The sequence below is a fragment of the Electrophorus electricus genome, chromosome 12, assembly GCF_041902795.1.
Source record: "Electrophorus electricus isolate QZ-2024a chromosome 12, ASM4190279v1, whole genome shotgun sequence".
NCBI lineage: Eukaryota > Metazoa > Chordata > Actinopteri > Gymnotiformes > Gymnotidae > Electrophorus > Electrophorus electricus.
Window position 1 is genome coordinate 775,001 of NC_137508.1, and position 15,188 is coordinate 790,188.

At 44.0% G+C, this 15,188-nt stretch overlaps 3 protein-coding genes across 9 annotated transcripts in view; 2 read left to right on the plus strand and 1 right to left on the minus strand.

Moving 5' to 3' along the window:
- Positions 1 to 1,899, plus strand: part of tbc1d9 (TBC1 domain family, member 9 (with GRAM domain)) — a 24,626-nt gene extending 22,727 nt beyond the window's left edge. For all 5 annotated transcript variants that reach the window (XM_081725223.1, XM_035531443.2, XM_035531442.2 and 2 more), the window contains one exon: positions 1 to 1,899. This exon is cut by the window's left edge and continues 158 nt beyond it. In XM_081725223.1, coding sequence (XP_081581349.1) covers positions 1 to 544 — 544 coding nt within the window. In that variant the 3' untranslated portion in view covers positions 545 to 1,899.
- A 3,251-nt stretch (positions 1,900 to 5,150) lies between these two features.
- Positions 5,151 to 9,459, plus strand: ucp1 (uncoupling protein 1). Its single transcript, XM_027032529.3, has 7 exons — positions 5,151 to 5,738; positions 6,153 to 6,309; positions 6,762 to 6,969; positions 7,090 to 7,287; positions 7,563 to 7,664; positions 8,748 to 8,928; positions 9,322 to 9,459. Exons 2-7 carry the CDS (start codon positions 6,184 to 6,186, stop codon positions 9,434 to 9,436), a joined length of 930 nt encoding a protein of 309 aa, XP_026888330.2. The 5' UTR covers positions 5,151 to 5,738; positions 6,153 to 6,183; the 3' UTR covers positions 9,437 to 9,459.
- Positions 9,460 to 10,013: 554 nt separating this feature from the next.
- elmod2 (ELMO/CED-12 domain containing 2) lies at positions 10,014 to 13,918 on the minus strand. Of its 3 annotated transcripts, XM_027032528.3 has the most exons (9): positions 13,608 to 13,746; positions 12,844 to 12,991; positions 12,704 to 12,732; positions 12,458 to 12,555; positions 12,119 to 12,248; positions 11,721 to 11,854; positions 11,467 to 11,535; positions 11,230 to 11,363; positions 10,014 to 10,977 (listed from the first exon to the last, which is right to left on the minus strand). In XM_027032528.3, the coding sequence occupies exons 2-9, from the start codon at positions 12,986 to 12,988 to the stop codon at positions 10,820 to 10,822; spliced, it is 897 nt and encodes a 298-aa protein (XP_026888329.2). In that variant the 5' UTR covers positions 12,989 to 12,991; positions 13,608 to 13,746; the 3' UTR covers positions 10,014 to 10,819. The 3 variants fall into 3 exon arrangements, with proteins under 3 accessions (XP_026888329.2, XP_026888328.2, XP_081581352.1); XM_027032527.3 differs by having other exon boundaries at positions 12,704 to 12,991; XM_081725226.1 differs by lacking the exons at positions 12,458 to 12,555; positions 12,704 to 12,732; positions 12,844 to 12,991 and having other exon boundaries at positions 13,608 to 13,918.
- Positions 13,919 to 15,188: the final 1,270 nt, after the last annotated feature.

Here is a 15,188-nt window from a genome sequence, read left to right on the forward strand (position 1 = left end):
GGATGAGCGGCCGCCTCTTCATGGGACGAAGCAGCAGGGGCTCCAGCCAGAGCCTTTCCACGCATCAGCAGGCCAGCCACGGGACGAGCCCCGGGACGAGCCCCCGGACGCGGCCGAGACCAGCACCGTCTCCGCACCCATGGAGGACATCAAGCTGGAGGACTCCTCGCCCAAGGACAATGGCACGTCCTCCGCCATGCTCATCTCAGATGACGAGACCAAGGACGACACGTCGGTGTCGTCGTACTCCGTGCTGAGCGCTGGCTCCCACGAGCTAGACGACAAGCTGCAGTGTGAGGACATCATGGAGGACACCGTGCTGGTGCGCAGCAGTGAGCCCCTCCCCCACAGCGCGAGCGTGGATAAGGACTGGGCCATCACCTTCGAGCAGTTCCTGGCGTCCGTGCTGACTGAACACGCGCTGGTGCGCTACTTTGAGAAGCCGGTGGACATTGCAGCGTGCATCGCCAACGCCAAGAATGTGCGGAAGGTGGGCGAGGCACACGTGTCCGTCAGCGACTACGAGATCTCTCTGTCTGGCTAAACATCCCTTACACACATCTCACCATCAAACACATCAACAAATCCACATCCAAGCAGACTGTGTCTGCATATTCATGTCCTCATCTGCATAATAACCTCCTCATCTGCATATTTACATCCACGTGGCTCTCATTTCATCTCATTGCATCTCCACTACCTTTCCGTGTAGCCTGTGTAGACCTGAACTTCAGTGTCCACACATTTCTCTAAGACACTGGATAAACACGGATGTTTTGGTACAGAAAGATTCGATTCTGCCTGTTCTTGAATCCGAAGCCTCTCACCTTCTTGGTCTGTACGAGGACTCTGAATGTTTATGGCTTGTGGAAAATCGAAGCGGCTCTGATCTTTTGATCTACAGGAAGTCTAAACGGACTCTCACACATATTAAACATTAAAGTGTGCTCACTGTTCTAATGATATTTAATTCAGGTAGACTGTGTTTAGTAGTGTTGTTACCAGTTACCGGTCCACTTTGACACTTGAAAGGAACTAGTCTGAGGAATCTCTCCCAACGCACCTGAAACACTCCACCGTCGCTGGAGAGTAACGTTATCCAAATCCGATTATGCCAACTGATCGGAGTGATGCAGAGTTTCTCTAATGCAACACCGTCTTGAATGTAGGATTCATGAGACAGGTAGCGTCCGGGAGAATGTGTGAGAACCTGGCTGAGGGAGAGGACTGCCGTGATCCCATTCCCTGCTGTGGAACGGGCGCGTGCCTGACCTCATTCCCAGTGTTCTCCTGGGAAGTCACTACAGGGAAGGGTTGGGCCGTCCACAGGGGCGGAGATGCGTCTCCACATTCCTTACTGGACAAACAGTGCACTGAGTAGGGAACAAACATTAACATAAGGCTTTAGTAGTGCTGTCATTTGGGACTCAATCTCTCTCTCTCTCTCTCTCTCTCTCTCTCTCGCTCTCTCTCTCTCTCTCTCTCTCTCTCTCTCTCTCTCTCTCTCTCTCTCTCTCTCTCTCTCTCTCTCTCTCTGTCTCTGTGTGTGTGTCTGTCTGTCACTAGCACCCGCACTTTGAGTTATTTTTTCATGATAAATAAAGGTGTATTTTACAGTAGGGGTCATCTGCTAGCTGTCATTTAGTGCTAGTCCTGTAGGGGCAGCAGTCCAGTTCTGCACACACATCCTTCTGAACATGTCCACATGTCTACTTTTCTTCCACCGTTCGCTCACCCATCACTGGCATGTGGCATGACTGTCTACTTTTTTAATAGTTTTTATTTGGTTTTTTTTTATGCTGTGCTGTTTTGTTTCTTTCTCTGTAGGTGGTTTTAATTGTCCTGTAAATGATCTGCTCCAAATATATTAAACTACAGACAGCACGATCCTACGCTGCACATCAGAGCCTCTGATCTATATTATTTGTCAGTTGTTTTCCATAGACATGCACGTTGCTGATTTTTAGGTAAAACAGTTAAAACACATTTTGCTTTGTTCTTATTTCTATAGCAGACATGGTGCATACATGTTGCCACCGTACATGCAGATCCGTCTGTGTGTAAATGTCCATGTTAATTTCCTAAAGCACCGCTGGTGTGATTCCACACAAGGCTGACTGGATGGAGTGGCAGAGCTCCCTGTCTGCTTAGGAATTCAGGTCCTACTGAAATAATGCCAAATGACCACCAGAGGGCAGTAAAAACGTTTTGTGTTTTTCTGTGAGCCATGTGGTTCTTCAGAACTTTTTGCCTTTTCAGTAGAGCAGTTCAGTAAAACTGGTAAACCCATGACCAGCAGTACCTCAGGAGCAAAGAGGTGAAGAAACAGGCTAAGCATGCGAGATCGATCGATCGATCGATATCTATCTCTCTGACAAGCAGTGTGGCTTATGTGAGTAGATCCATCTAGTGACTACAGTGTCCTTGACGCTGTAGTTCTGTCATTTATGTTTAAAAAAAATAATAAAAATAATAATGCTCAATTTAATCTCACAATTTAGTCCTAAAGCTTTTGTATTCACTTCAGCGGTGAAACCCTAACTGCCATAAAACTGCTTTTTTTCCACTTTCTGCAAATGAACTGATGATCTCAAAGTCTACAGCAGTAGTGCACACTCGTCATTCTGTGTGGATTAAGGAAGTGGAGTTTGAATTATTAACATCTTGTTAATCACACTGTAAAAAATTGACTCCAAATTTTGCAGTAACTTTAAATGCAGCAGTACTAAAGTATAGAGAATGCTATGGCAGCAGATTTAGTGTTTCCTACTGTGAATCTACCAGCTTGTTTTGTATTATTATAATTTTATAAACATTAGTTTACAGGGTTCTCTCTGTATAAATGACATTGTACAAACCTGAAAAGCTGAAAACAACATACACTATATGGACAAAATTATTGGGACACACCCTTTAATCACTGAATTCAGGTGTTTCCTTCAGTCCTATTGCCACACACAAACGTGTGAGAGGACGCGTCCTTTGAAACACACCGAATTTGAGTGAGAGTCTGGAATGGGACATGGTCACTGCAACAAGTCAGTTCATAAAATGTCTTCCCTTCTAGATATTCCACAGTCAGCTGTGAGCAGTTTTACTGAAAAGGCTCAGCTGACTCTGCAGAGTTCCAAACCTCCTCTGGTGTTAAAATCCACACGAACACTGGGAGTTTCATGTTGTCGGTTTCCTTGGCTGCATAGCTGCATGTGAGCATCGGGTTGACTGGCATAAAGCTTACCGCCACTGGACACAATGGAGCAGTGGAAATGTGTTCTGTGGAGTAACGAATCACACGTCTCTGCCTGGCACTCTGATGGACGAATCTGTTTGGCAGATGCCAGGAGAACGTGACCTCCCTGACTGCGTTGGCCAACTGTAGGGTTTGGTGGAGGAGAGAGAACATTTATGAGGTTGTGTTTCAGGGGTTGGTCTATACCCCTTAGTTCCACTGAAGAGAAATCTTAATGCTTCAGTTTACCAAGACATTCTGGACAGTTGAATGCTTCCAACTCTGGGACCAGGTTGGGGAAGGATCTTTACTGTCCTAGTGCACAAAGCATGGTCCTTAAAGGCACGGTGGAATGAGTCCAGAGTGGGAGAACATGACTGGTCCGTGACTGACCTTAACCCCATCAAACACTGCTGGCGTGAACTAGAAGGGCGAGTGCAAGCCTGGCCCTCTCATCGACGTCTCACCTCACACACTCTTCTCACAGACGCACTCCAAAATCTTGTAGAAATCCTTCAAAGAGTGTGAGCTGTAATGTGAGCTTGTCTTCTCACGCTGCTGTAAAGGGGCCCGACTCCATACTACCAGTGGATGTAAAATCTCATGTAGGTTTCTCAATACTTTTGTCCATATAGTGTGATTCTTTGTCAGTATCTCTCACAGTGCAAACAGGCTCTTCATGCATTGTCCACATTCTCACAGCGTGTATGTGAAACACACCTTACGCTCACTTGACATAAGCTTGTCTTCTCACGTGGCCATTTGTCTGTGCTCGAGCCCACTGTAGCGTTTCTGTGGCGTCTCATTGATCCTACATCCACTGTCCTGTCGTTGACAGACCGGCGCTGACGGTTTTGTTTCCGCCTTTGGATTATGGACACAATGTAGGAACACGGCAAGCTGCGTCAAGAATAAAGGCAGCTGTGTCATAATCTCAGACTCTAACACCAACAGTACTGAATGTAAAATTAGTATTTTAATGTTCATTTCTTTCATGCATTTTTCTGCATGAACCCTGAGGTCCGGCTCAAATAGCAGCAAACAGGTCTGATGTCTGATCATTTGCACAGCCAGTAACCAGATGCTTTTGCAAACATGTCAAGGACTTTCCAGCTGAAGTCGGTGTTCCCAGCAAGGGCCTCTTACGTAAGGCAGTTGTGTTCTACGTCGTCAGTCTCTCCACTAAACAAGTTCAGTGAAGCAAGACTCTCTTATCTGTCCTATGAACCTCGGCCACCACAATCACTCGATGACCTCCCGCTGACCTGTGCTCTTGACCGCAGTCCACCTGTTTACTGCCACTTTGTATGTAAGATCAATTACATTTCAGGTCAATAGGTCATACTGTCAATTTACAAAATACTAATATCTCTACAATTACCAATTAGTAAATTACACATACCATTGCAAGTAAATTTCAAGTATGATCATCTGTAGCATGAGATTAATAAACACCAGTTAAGTACAAAGAACTATGCAGATAATTTCAGTAGCATGTACTAGTAATATGTTTAAGTACACATCCCTACATAAATGAACATAAATTGAAGATTTGGTGTATTATTTATGTTAAGGGAAAGACAAAGGGAGACTGCGGGGATATTCCAGCTCTGTTGTAATGCAGTGTTACAGGAGTTGAGTACCTGTGTATTACATGCAGGATATCAGAGCACCAGATGTGTTCATCACCATGCCAACGACTTTCACCCACGGTATAGTTATACGCCTATAGTTGCACATTCATGTTCTTAATAGATTATCATTTGATCATAAAATACAGCACATCATTCAGCCACATATACGGTAAATGTTTACAGCTCTGGGGGACGTGTTCTGAGTGCTGTGTGGTGATTGGCTGGGGGTCTGGTCGAGCCCATGCAGACTGGTGCCAATGAATTGCTGGAAAACATCAGACCCAGATTCACCCGAGTCAGAGCGCAACAAGTCCGGAGCCATCACGGACACCAGCAGACTCTGGTTCAATGATACATCTGTGTGTGTCATGACAAATAGCCCCCTTCACCGCTAAACGGTCTCAGGACAGTTTTGCGTAGTGTTTGATGTATTGTACAACATTAACTCATTTGTCCAATGTGCACTGAGAATTTAATGTTTTAGCACAAAAACAGTTTTGGTGTTATGACCAATACATCAGTCAAACAAAAGAATTCTCTTTCAGCATCCACAGAGTTTTTTTGTATAATTTCTCAGATAAAAAATGTAATCTATAAAACTTTAGAGATGTGCTCCATGCAATCCAGTACAGTATGGAAAACATGTGTTTTATCTTCTGAAATAAGTGCATTTATCTGAGAGGGTGGAGAAGTGGACATTGACACTTTGTTCATCTGTGAACTTTGAGTTGGTCTGTGGCTACAGAGTAACGCCTCTTTCAGCGTCTGCAAAAATGATTTATATATAAGGAGACAGAAATGTATTTTCTCTTGTCAAAACTAAATCTGGACACTTCAGTCCAACCATAAAACTGCCATCAACAAAAGACATCAATGTAAGTAACATCATCTTCATATATTTACATTTAATAGAAAAATTGTTTCTCCAGCTATTTCTATTTCATTTTCTATTTTAGTGTATAAGAATTTTGACCAAAAAAACCAGAACATTATTATAAATTATATATAATATATATGTAATAATTTTACTTACTTGATACTTTATCATAAGTCTGATGAACTCTAGTTAAAGGTTTCCAGATACATGTGTGTGTGTGTGTGTATGTCAATCCATTAGTATTTATAGCATTTGGAATTTAAATTACAGGAGTTTGTTAGAGAATTCTAGTACAACTAGACTAGAATGCAGTGATACGCTATCAAGACTGAGCATCTTGTTACAGGAATACCTTTTCCTCTGTTACGGTTCATGTCTCTTCACTGTGGCTATAACCTCTGTGGTCATGCAGTGGATTCGAGTGCGTCTCTGTGTCTCTGACCATGGTTGGGCTGAAGCCATCTGATGTTCCTCCACCCCTGGGAGTGAAGGTGTTGAGTGCTGGAGCTGCTGCCTGCATCGCTGACCTAGTCACCTTCCCTCTGGACACCGCCAAAGTGCGGTTACAGGTACACCCCTCCCAGACGCCCACGCCTGGAGCTCACATCGCTCACCCTCTTGGGCTACAGGGTCTGAGAGCTTTATGTGTGCTGTCAGATTAATCTGTAACCAGACTTTAGAAGTGAACCTAAACTATGAAATATTTAGTATTCGTAAACTCTTATGAATATGTATGCACAGAGATGCTCATTTTCTGAAACAGCTAGACATGTAAATTTAGAGCATTGATGCATTTACATCTTAACCAGAGCAACTTTCACATATATTAGTACTGTAGCATTGTGCAAATCACACCGCTGCCCCTTGTGTTGCTCGTACTGCTTCACCGGTTCCCCCAGGCAGCCTACAGGATCTCTGTGTGAGTGTGTCGTCGGACGTTTCTGTCAACGTTCATCACTCCATGTCTGTTCAGTATGTAGTTAATCCCAGGTGCGCTCTGATCTGTCTGCTTCCTGCTCAGATCCAGGGTGAGAATGCAGTGACAGGGGTCGCCCAGGGGATCCGTTACCGGGGAGTGTTCGGGACCATCAGTACCATGGTGCAGACGGAGGGTCCGCGGGCGCTGTACAATGGCCTGGTAGCAGGTCTGCAAAGACAGATGGCCTTCGCATCCATACGCATCGGTCTCTATGACACCGTCAAGAGTTTCTACACAAGAGGCAAAGACAGTGAGTGCTGTCTGCGGAATTGCACACAACAGCAGCAATGTGTCAGTAATACAGTGAGCAGGTAGTTTAGGTGCAACACGCTTAAGCATCAGAAAACCCATCTGTCCCTCTGGTCTGCAGACCCCAATGTGGGGATCCGGATCCTGGCAGGCTGCACCACCGGGGCCATGGCTGTCTCCATCGCCCAGCCAACAGACGTGGTGAAGGTTCGCTTCCAAGCCCAGATGAACCTCCAGGGAGTGGCCCGTCGGTACAATGGCACCATGCAAGCTTACAGACAGATTTTCCACCAGGAGGGACTGCGAGGCCTGTGGAAAGGTCTGTGAGCCGGTTTGTAGTAAGGGAGTTGGTGGGTGCAGATGGAGGCTTTCAGCCTAATGCTTTAAAAGTAAGAAATGAGTTGGAGAAACTACAGAAATTTTGAGACAGTCACAGTCTGTTGAAACAAGCTTTGTGGTGTTAGTCCTGGTCCTACAAACTCAACAGTGTTGAGTTCTGACCTTGACAGTCTTAGTTCATTCTTCATCTGAGGGTGAATGAGAAGTTTTATGTTGGATCTTAGTAATGTCTTAATTAAGTTCTTTATCTTTTAGGAACGCTACCCAACATCACCAGGAATGCGTTGGTCAATTGCACAGAGCTGGTCTCATATGACCTCATCAAAGAAGCCATCCTAAGACACAGGCTGATGTCAGGTATGTGGACTTCAGAAGACCTTGTCCAAAAATGCTAACCAATTAAAACACTGAGGACTAGTTAGCATTTCTGGGCAAATGTTGTTCTTTAACAGGGTGTTGGTCAACTTCCAACCATATAAGTAGCCATCATAAAAATAGCATAAGATGTCTGATTCCAGTTTGGACCAGTTTAATGGGTCAAAATCCAACAATAGGTTTACATTTTCACACTGAAAGATCGAACCTACACACACCACCTCTGTTGTATCCCATTTACTGATAAGAAAAGTCTTAGTGCAGGTATTTTCCAGTGCAGCACCTCTGAACACCCGCTGGGAGAGCTGGGTTTTATTGCTCCATTCAGGATCAAGTTATAGATCTTGTGAATGGGGAAATAAAGGACAAATAACAAACAGGAATACTAATAATGAACACCTGCCCCTCTAGACCTGCTGCTCTACACGCAGAACCACCTGTGTATTTACCCCAATATAGAAAGGCACAGAAATTTATCTTCATATGAAAAATCCGTGAGCATGCAGGCCTCCTCTGTGGAATTATGGGAGTGTGGGACACGGGTGTAAGGAACGTTCACAATAATCAGTTTGCCTGTAGGTAAAGGGTATCTCATATCTCTAGTCATGTTTTGCATATCACAGCTATTTTAAATGTTCATTAAAACATTGTGTCAACTGATCTTAATAATAGCAGCAAATTATGACTGGTGCAATGCAGTTGGCCAAAAATAACTAATTATATTACGACTGAGGAGTTTCTTGGAGGAGAAGATGTAGGACCTTAAACTTGAATAGACTTGGATTATCTCAAAAGGCTAGAGTGTGAATCTCTGCCAGACACAGCGTGCTCCTTGACAGTGCTATTACAGTACTACAGGTGTTACGAAACTTAGAAACAGCTGATTGCACATCTGGGGTAATCCGGCATTTACAATCTCTATATTGCATAATTATATATATATACATAATCAGATAAGCATATCTGAGTAGAGTCACCATGAAAAAGATCGCAGTCAGATCATCAGACTGTAGATATTCAGTCCTGCACACATTAAAATGGCGCCCTCGCGTCTTTTGTTCACAGACAACCTGCCTTGCCACTTCGTGTCTGCGTTTGGCGCTGGATTTATCACTACGGTGATAGCCTCCCCAGTGGATGTGGTGAAGACGCGCTACATGAACTCTCCCCCCGGCCAGTACAGCAGCGCCATCAACTGCGCGTGGACTATGCTGACGAAGGAAGGACCCACTGCCTTCTACAAAGGGTGAGAACAAACACAGCACACATTATTCACTCAGGCAGGCAAACCAACACCAAGACACAACATGGACACCTGCATGTATAGTGTCCATAACCCATCTACTGGTATGCTGTCTGTGTTAGACATCTGGTGAGTGAGGGGAGGTGAAGTGTAGAAGTGTCTGGTATAGGCAAGTAGATACAAATTTAAAATGTTTGTATTTCTATTTCCACAAATATACGCTTTGTCTCCTTTCACTAATGGATTGAACCACTGAATAATCAGACAATTTGAAGGCTTTCCTATAAATATTTGTATTTATTTTTATTGATTATTTTTTTAATAGCACAACCCTAAATGGAGAATAGTTTTGTATAGATTTATAATCTGTCCTTTGTCTCTGTCTGTCTCTGGTAGGTTTGTGCCTTCATTTCTCAGACTGGGCTCCTGGAATGTTGTCATGTTTGTGTCATTCGAGCAGTTAAAGAGGGCCATGATGATATCCAGAAAGAACATGGAAGTCACCATGTAGAAGAGATGAAAAAAAAAAAAAAATTATGAATCCAAAGACTCAGGGAAGGTAGTCTGGTGCAGAACTGAAAGAAAACCAAAGAAAATATAAACCCTAGAGCTCCACGTCATCTTTTGATATGTAAGAAACACAACGTCACATTGCAAGTTCCCCTAGAGCTCTGAGGAACAGGGCTCAAGATGCATTCTGGAAAGTGTTCGACTGCTGTTGGCCACAGCTGGCACGTACAGAATGACTGTGATCCATTTTAATGTATATAGTCACTTTTTCAAATAACTTTTATAAGGTGCTATTATTATTTTTGTAATAATTGATGCTAATTAACCCTTTGTTTAAAAAGGGACTCCTTTACCAGGGGAAAAACATTTGCCTTTTTTCATAATTTATTTTGAGCTTGTCTGTGTATTGTATGTGCAAGAGGGATCAATGTCCAAGGATAAATCCAGCAATGACGTCCATTTCTGACAATGACGTCCAAAGGGCCATTTCAAAAATAAATATTTAAGTTAAGCTCACTCACTGCTTACAGCTGATTCACTCAACTTGTCCATCAATCCAAAAAAAAAAAAAAAGGAAATATTTACCACTCATTTAATTTATTAACATTAATGATTTATCCAATTGTACAAAGCATATTAAGAGTGTGACTGGAACTACAAAACTGTCCTCCACAGCTGTAAAATAAGACAGGACACAAATCCTATGGCAGGACAGAACCAGATTCCTGGACTTCACACAATTACCAGTACTTCACCGTTAATATTACTATCTACATACTAACACTGAGTACATGATCCAATTACTTCTGTTATGAGGCAAGCACCTGCTTAAAGTGTACCACAGGAGTAAATTTATTAACAATTGGAACGCATTAAAACATGCAAAAAAAATTCAAATTGTCTATGTGCAATGACAATTTAGCTTAAGTTAAAAAAAAAAAAGAAAAAAAAAAAAAAGTCATTTATAACTTATGGTCTTCCTCTGCGTACATAAATATCAAACTCCTGAGGTGGTGTGTCAACACAAAGGACCCACCAGGAATCAAACGCTAAAATGCAGGCGAGTGTGAGGAGAACTCCGGTTTAGCTACCAAAACCTTTTAAATACTCCTTTCACGCAATATTTCAGCATATGTGTGGAGATCGTCTGATTCAGCACACACACACACACACACACACACACGAGCTCCAGTATTCTGCAGTATTGTGTAAAGGAGCACACTGACTGGCTCAGTGTTTTAAGCTTTTAAATCAGTCTTACTACTGTTTAGAAATAAGGAGTTTGGGAGAGATGTCCTTAAAAAGCTAGAATTCAGTCTTCTTAGTTTTGTATCAGAGAACAAAAACTGTGTTCAAAGTAATTTGAGATCCTCTGGAACCCTAGTCAGTTATTAGGATCCACGTTCAAGACGAGGGCAACCTCTGGCTCCAGAAGATGCCCTTTGACCTTTTCATGGAACTTCTCTCTGTAGTGGTTGAAGTCCATGATGCTGTCAGGTTCCTCTTCCATCCAGAACTGATCAAATTCATACACCAGGTAGCCTGGAAAGAGCAGGAACACAACTGTTCAGGTAGCCTGAAGAGAGGCCCACAACCATTCAGAGCAGATTTTCTTTTTAGCCCTTGATGTAGTGAGCGCTGACTAATCAGTTTAGTCATTTTTCATTTGAACTTTGAGGATCGTTCTTAACCTTCCGATCGCCCGTGCTGTCAATATGGGAACAGAACTGGGCTCAAACAGTGGCCATAGGACAGTGCAAGCATGTGTGTTTAGGGGTTAAAGGTCTGACTCACAGTAGAACTGGTGGAAGTGGTGCAGCTGTGGTTCCCCAGTCACCATGTTGTAGAAGTGACGCTTCAGAGCCCCAGTCCTCAGTAAACTATAAGCCATCTCTGTCAGGTTAATGCCCACGATGGCATAGGAGTACCTGCGTTGAAAAGCACACCAGTTTGATTTTCCACTGACGTCTAAGGAAAAACGTTGTGTTTGAGAATGGATGAAACGGATCCTAACAGCATGCTGCAACTTACCCCAGCTTGGGGTGGTTGGCATGAGACAGGACGCGCCGTGCTGCATCTGTGTAGTGCTCACTGAAAAAACTTGACCACGAAGGAAAACAGAGCTTGTGAATGCCAATGTTTTAAACACGACAGAAGTGAGAATTACTTGAGCCTTTTACAAGTCAGGATGACACCAGTGTCCTGACCGCATCCACATCTATACACCATTACACCGGCAGAATCAACACAGACACACACACTTGTTAATCTTAAACGAGACATACAGCAGGTTCACGAGGCCAAGTACACCCATCCCTCGGAAATCCGTCTTGGGGTCATCGCCTTGAAACCCAATACTCCCCCACTGCTTTGTGACTCGAGATTCTAGCGTAACCGACGGCATCAGTAAGTCCCACAACTAGGAAATAAAACAAAACATGCTAAAAACATCGATTTTTATGTCTACATATACTTCTGTATAACGTCACAGCACCTCAATTTTGGGGGGGGGGGAGACAAATAATCCATCAAAAATAACCCATCTATCCAAATGATCTCCCCAAGCATTCACACAGATTAGCATTTAACAGAATAACTGAACCTGTAGTGTTTGCCCAAGACCCTCATCACATGCACACACAGGGATCAGAAGGTACGATGGAGACTCTGGAAGGAAACTCACCTTAAGAAGCATTTCCTCATGTTGCTGGTTTTCCGAGTCAAATGCCTCTTTCCTGAGATTCTCCACTGATGCAAACAGGGTGTTGTAGCCACTTATCTGCAGCAGGCATTGCTGAAAACTCACCTTAAAACTGGGACATCGCATGATCACGGAATTAAATGAGACTTCATGAAGGGAAGAGGAGCACTAATCAACAACACCTACTTTAACGTTGGGGGGGGGGGGGGGCAAACAAGATATTTGAACAAATGTTTAAAACCAGTACTGTGAAATTCATTTACATGTGCTCCCTGATTACACCAGGTAAGATGCATGTGAACACGTTTAATTCACACCTACACAAGATCTTTTTGCTCCATGATGTTCTTTTCTCTCATAATCTGAGCCACACAGTCCTTCACGACATCTACCTTCATGTTCACGGCGTCTCGCAACACCTGCACCAGACATTAAGAACGTCTTCCATGTGACTTTACACGTACAGTCCAACACCTGTAATCAGCATCTACGCAGCAATAACGCTGTGTTAGATGTTTCAGAGTGAGCCGAGATGCTAACAAATCCCAGAAGCTTTCAATACTCAACCTTGTTTTTGGAGTTCTTCAGGGAGTACTCTGAAATGAGACAACACACACTCCGTGATGAGCAGATTTTTATTAAAGCGAGGGTGACATGCGGACGAATAGACTCGTTTTCTATACCGACCCAGCTGTGGCTCTCCTCACCTACGCGCGTTGTCCTCACAGAACCCGGCGCGCATCCGGAGCAAATTCGCTGCAGCTCGCATCTGCCCGTGAGCTGCCTGAGTAACCACTTCAAGCAGAAGCGAAGGAAGAACGAATAAAAGTACTGCCAGATGTACGCCAACATCACCTACAGGACAGGGCGAGCAGAAAAGGCCAGACAGGAACGGCGGAGGTCACCCTCTATTCAAGACGGGAACTTGGGACAGAAATGTCAGAAACGATTCAAACAAAACCCTTTACTCGGGAATTCCTCTCGGTTTAAGTTCACTCAGGGATTAATAACCAACAATAACCAACCTAACCAGCGCTAGTTGAGCAGGGTATTACACTTTAAAGACACTTTCCATTAGTCACCGATTATTACGTCAGCTAGCCTAGCCTAGCTAGCATGCTAAACGCGGAGAGGACGGGACTAAGATCGCGAAGGACAGTCCCTCCGGAACGCGTGACAACAGGGCATTTCTCTCATCTTATCTCAGCTTAGCTTGCTACCGATGAAACATGGAAATGCCATTTAAGGTACCGCTGGTTAGCCGGAATAGCTAGGCTAGGTTAGCTCGCTAGCGTTAGCAGCCAGTTGTCCTTGGTTACGGCACGCTAGCTCGGCTAGCCTGCACCGGACAGCGTGAGGAGCGCCCATATCCTCGCGGCCACGCTCCCTTTGAACCTTTTAACAGATACTTTCAGTGGTGGATCTGTGCTTAGTCCTAACCCGTGTCATTAGAAGTCAAAAAGAAACTTACGTTGGTTCACAGTTTGCTGAACGGCCAACTGTGTAGTAACCAACTGGGTCTCCGATGTCCCAACAACTCGGAGGCCGGAAATCAACGCATTTGCCGCGCACGCGCGAAAGAACGTGCGTGTCGCAGCTCCCGCACTGGCACCACGAGGTGGCAGAAGAGCCCGAGCTCCGTTGGTGGGTCACCTCTGAGGTTACACGTGGGCTCGGTGCTTCTGTTGTCAGAGATTCCAGCAGTGCATGAAAAAACACACGTATTAAAGGTCTAGACGTAATCACTATGGATCGAGGTCCCAACATTCAACAGGAGAAGAGTTTAGGTTTCTGTGAGGTAAACACAATTAACAAAAATAAAAAGAATAACAGCACATACTCGCCTCTGGAAACGCTTTCCACAATATTTTGCGTATTTGTTCTTATTCGGTCAAAAGCGTATTTGTGAGGTCGGACGAGAGCTCGTGGCTCTCAATCAGTGTTCTAATTCATAACAGATGGGTTTCGGTGCTCTGATTGGTAACAAGGGAATCGGTGTTTTAATTGGTAACAGAAGGGTTTCGCTGTTTTAATTGGTAACAGAAGGGTTTCGCTGTTTTAATTGGTAACAGAAGTTTTTCGCTGTTTTAACTGGTAACAGATGGTTTTCGCTGTTTTAACTGGTAACAGATGGTTTTCGCTGTTTTAATTGGTAACAGAAGGTTTTCGCTGTTTTAATTGGTAACAGAAGGGTTTCGCTGTTTTAATTGGTAACTTAAGGGTTCGGTGTTTTAATTGGTAACTGAGGGGTTCAGTGGGGCTGTATTTTGGGTGTCATCGCAGTTCCTTCATCTCTAACGTCTCAAGCCATGTGTTTATGGGCCTCACTTAAGCATGCTGGAAGCACCTTCCCAAAACTGTTGCCACAATGTTGGAAGTGTATAATAATCATTCATTCTAAAATGATTATTTATATATTTATTAACCACCTTTCAAGCAACCCAAGGTTAGTTTGCTATTAACACACAAAGCTTATACACCCAGTCTCACACACCAGTGACAAGTAGCAGCCAATCACACACAGCTCTCAACTGGAAATCTTAGCCTCCTGGGACACACACACAGCACACTCTCAACTGGAAACCGTAGCCTCCTGGGACACACACACCCCATACTCTCAACTGGAAACATCAACCCCCTCAGGGACTGAATCAGGTGCAGTAAGAAGACAGAGGACCATCTATAACTGGGCTTGCAGATAAACATTCATTCACACAGATGCATATCAGTACAGTTTATTTAGGATAGTAAATTGACCTAATCTCCATCTTTTTGGACTTTGGGAGGAAACCCACAGAGACACATGGAGACTCCACCCAAATAGGGACGCAAACCTGAGATCCTAGCGATGAGAGGGAAACATGCTAACCACCAAGCCAGCACGCTGCCTGGGCATCTGTGTTCTGTAGCAGTAGTATTTTACCTTCAGGGGAACTAAGAGGCTAAACCTTGAAAAACAGCCAAAGAACTTTATGCCTCCTCTACCAAACTGGCACTATGCCTTCTGGTAGGTTCTGGTAGGTCTCTTGGCATACACCAAACCCAGTTTCGT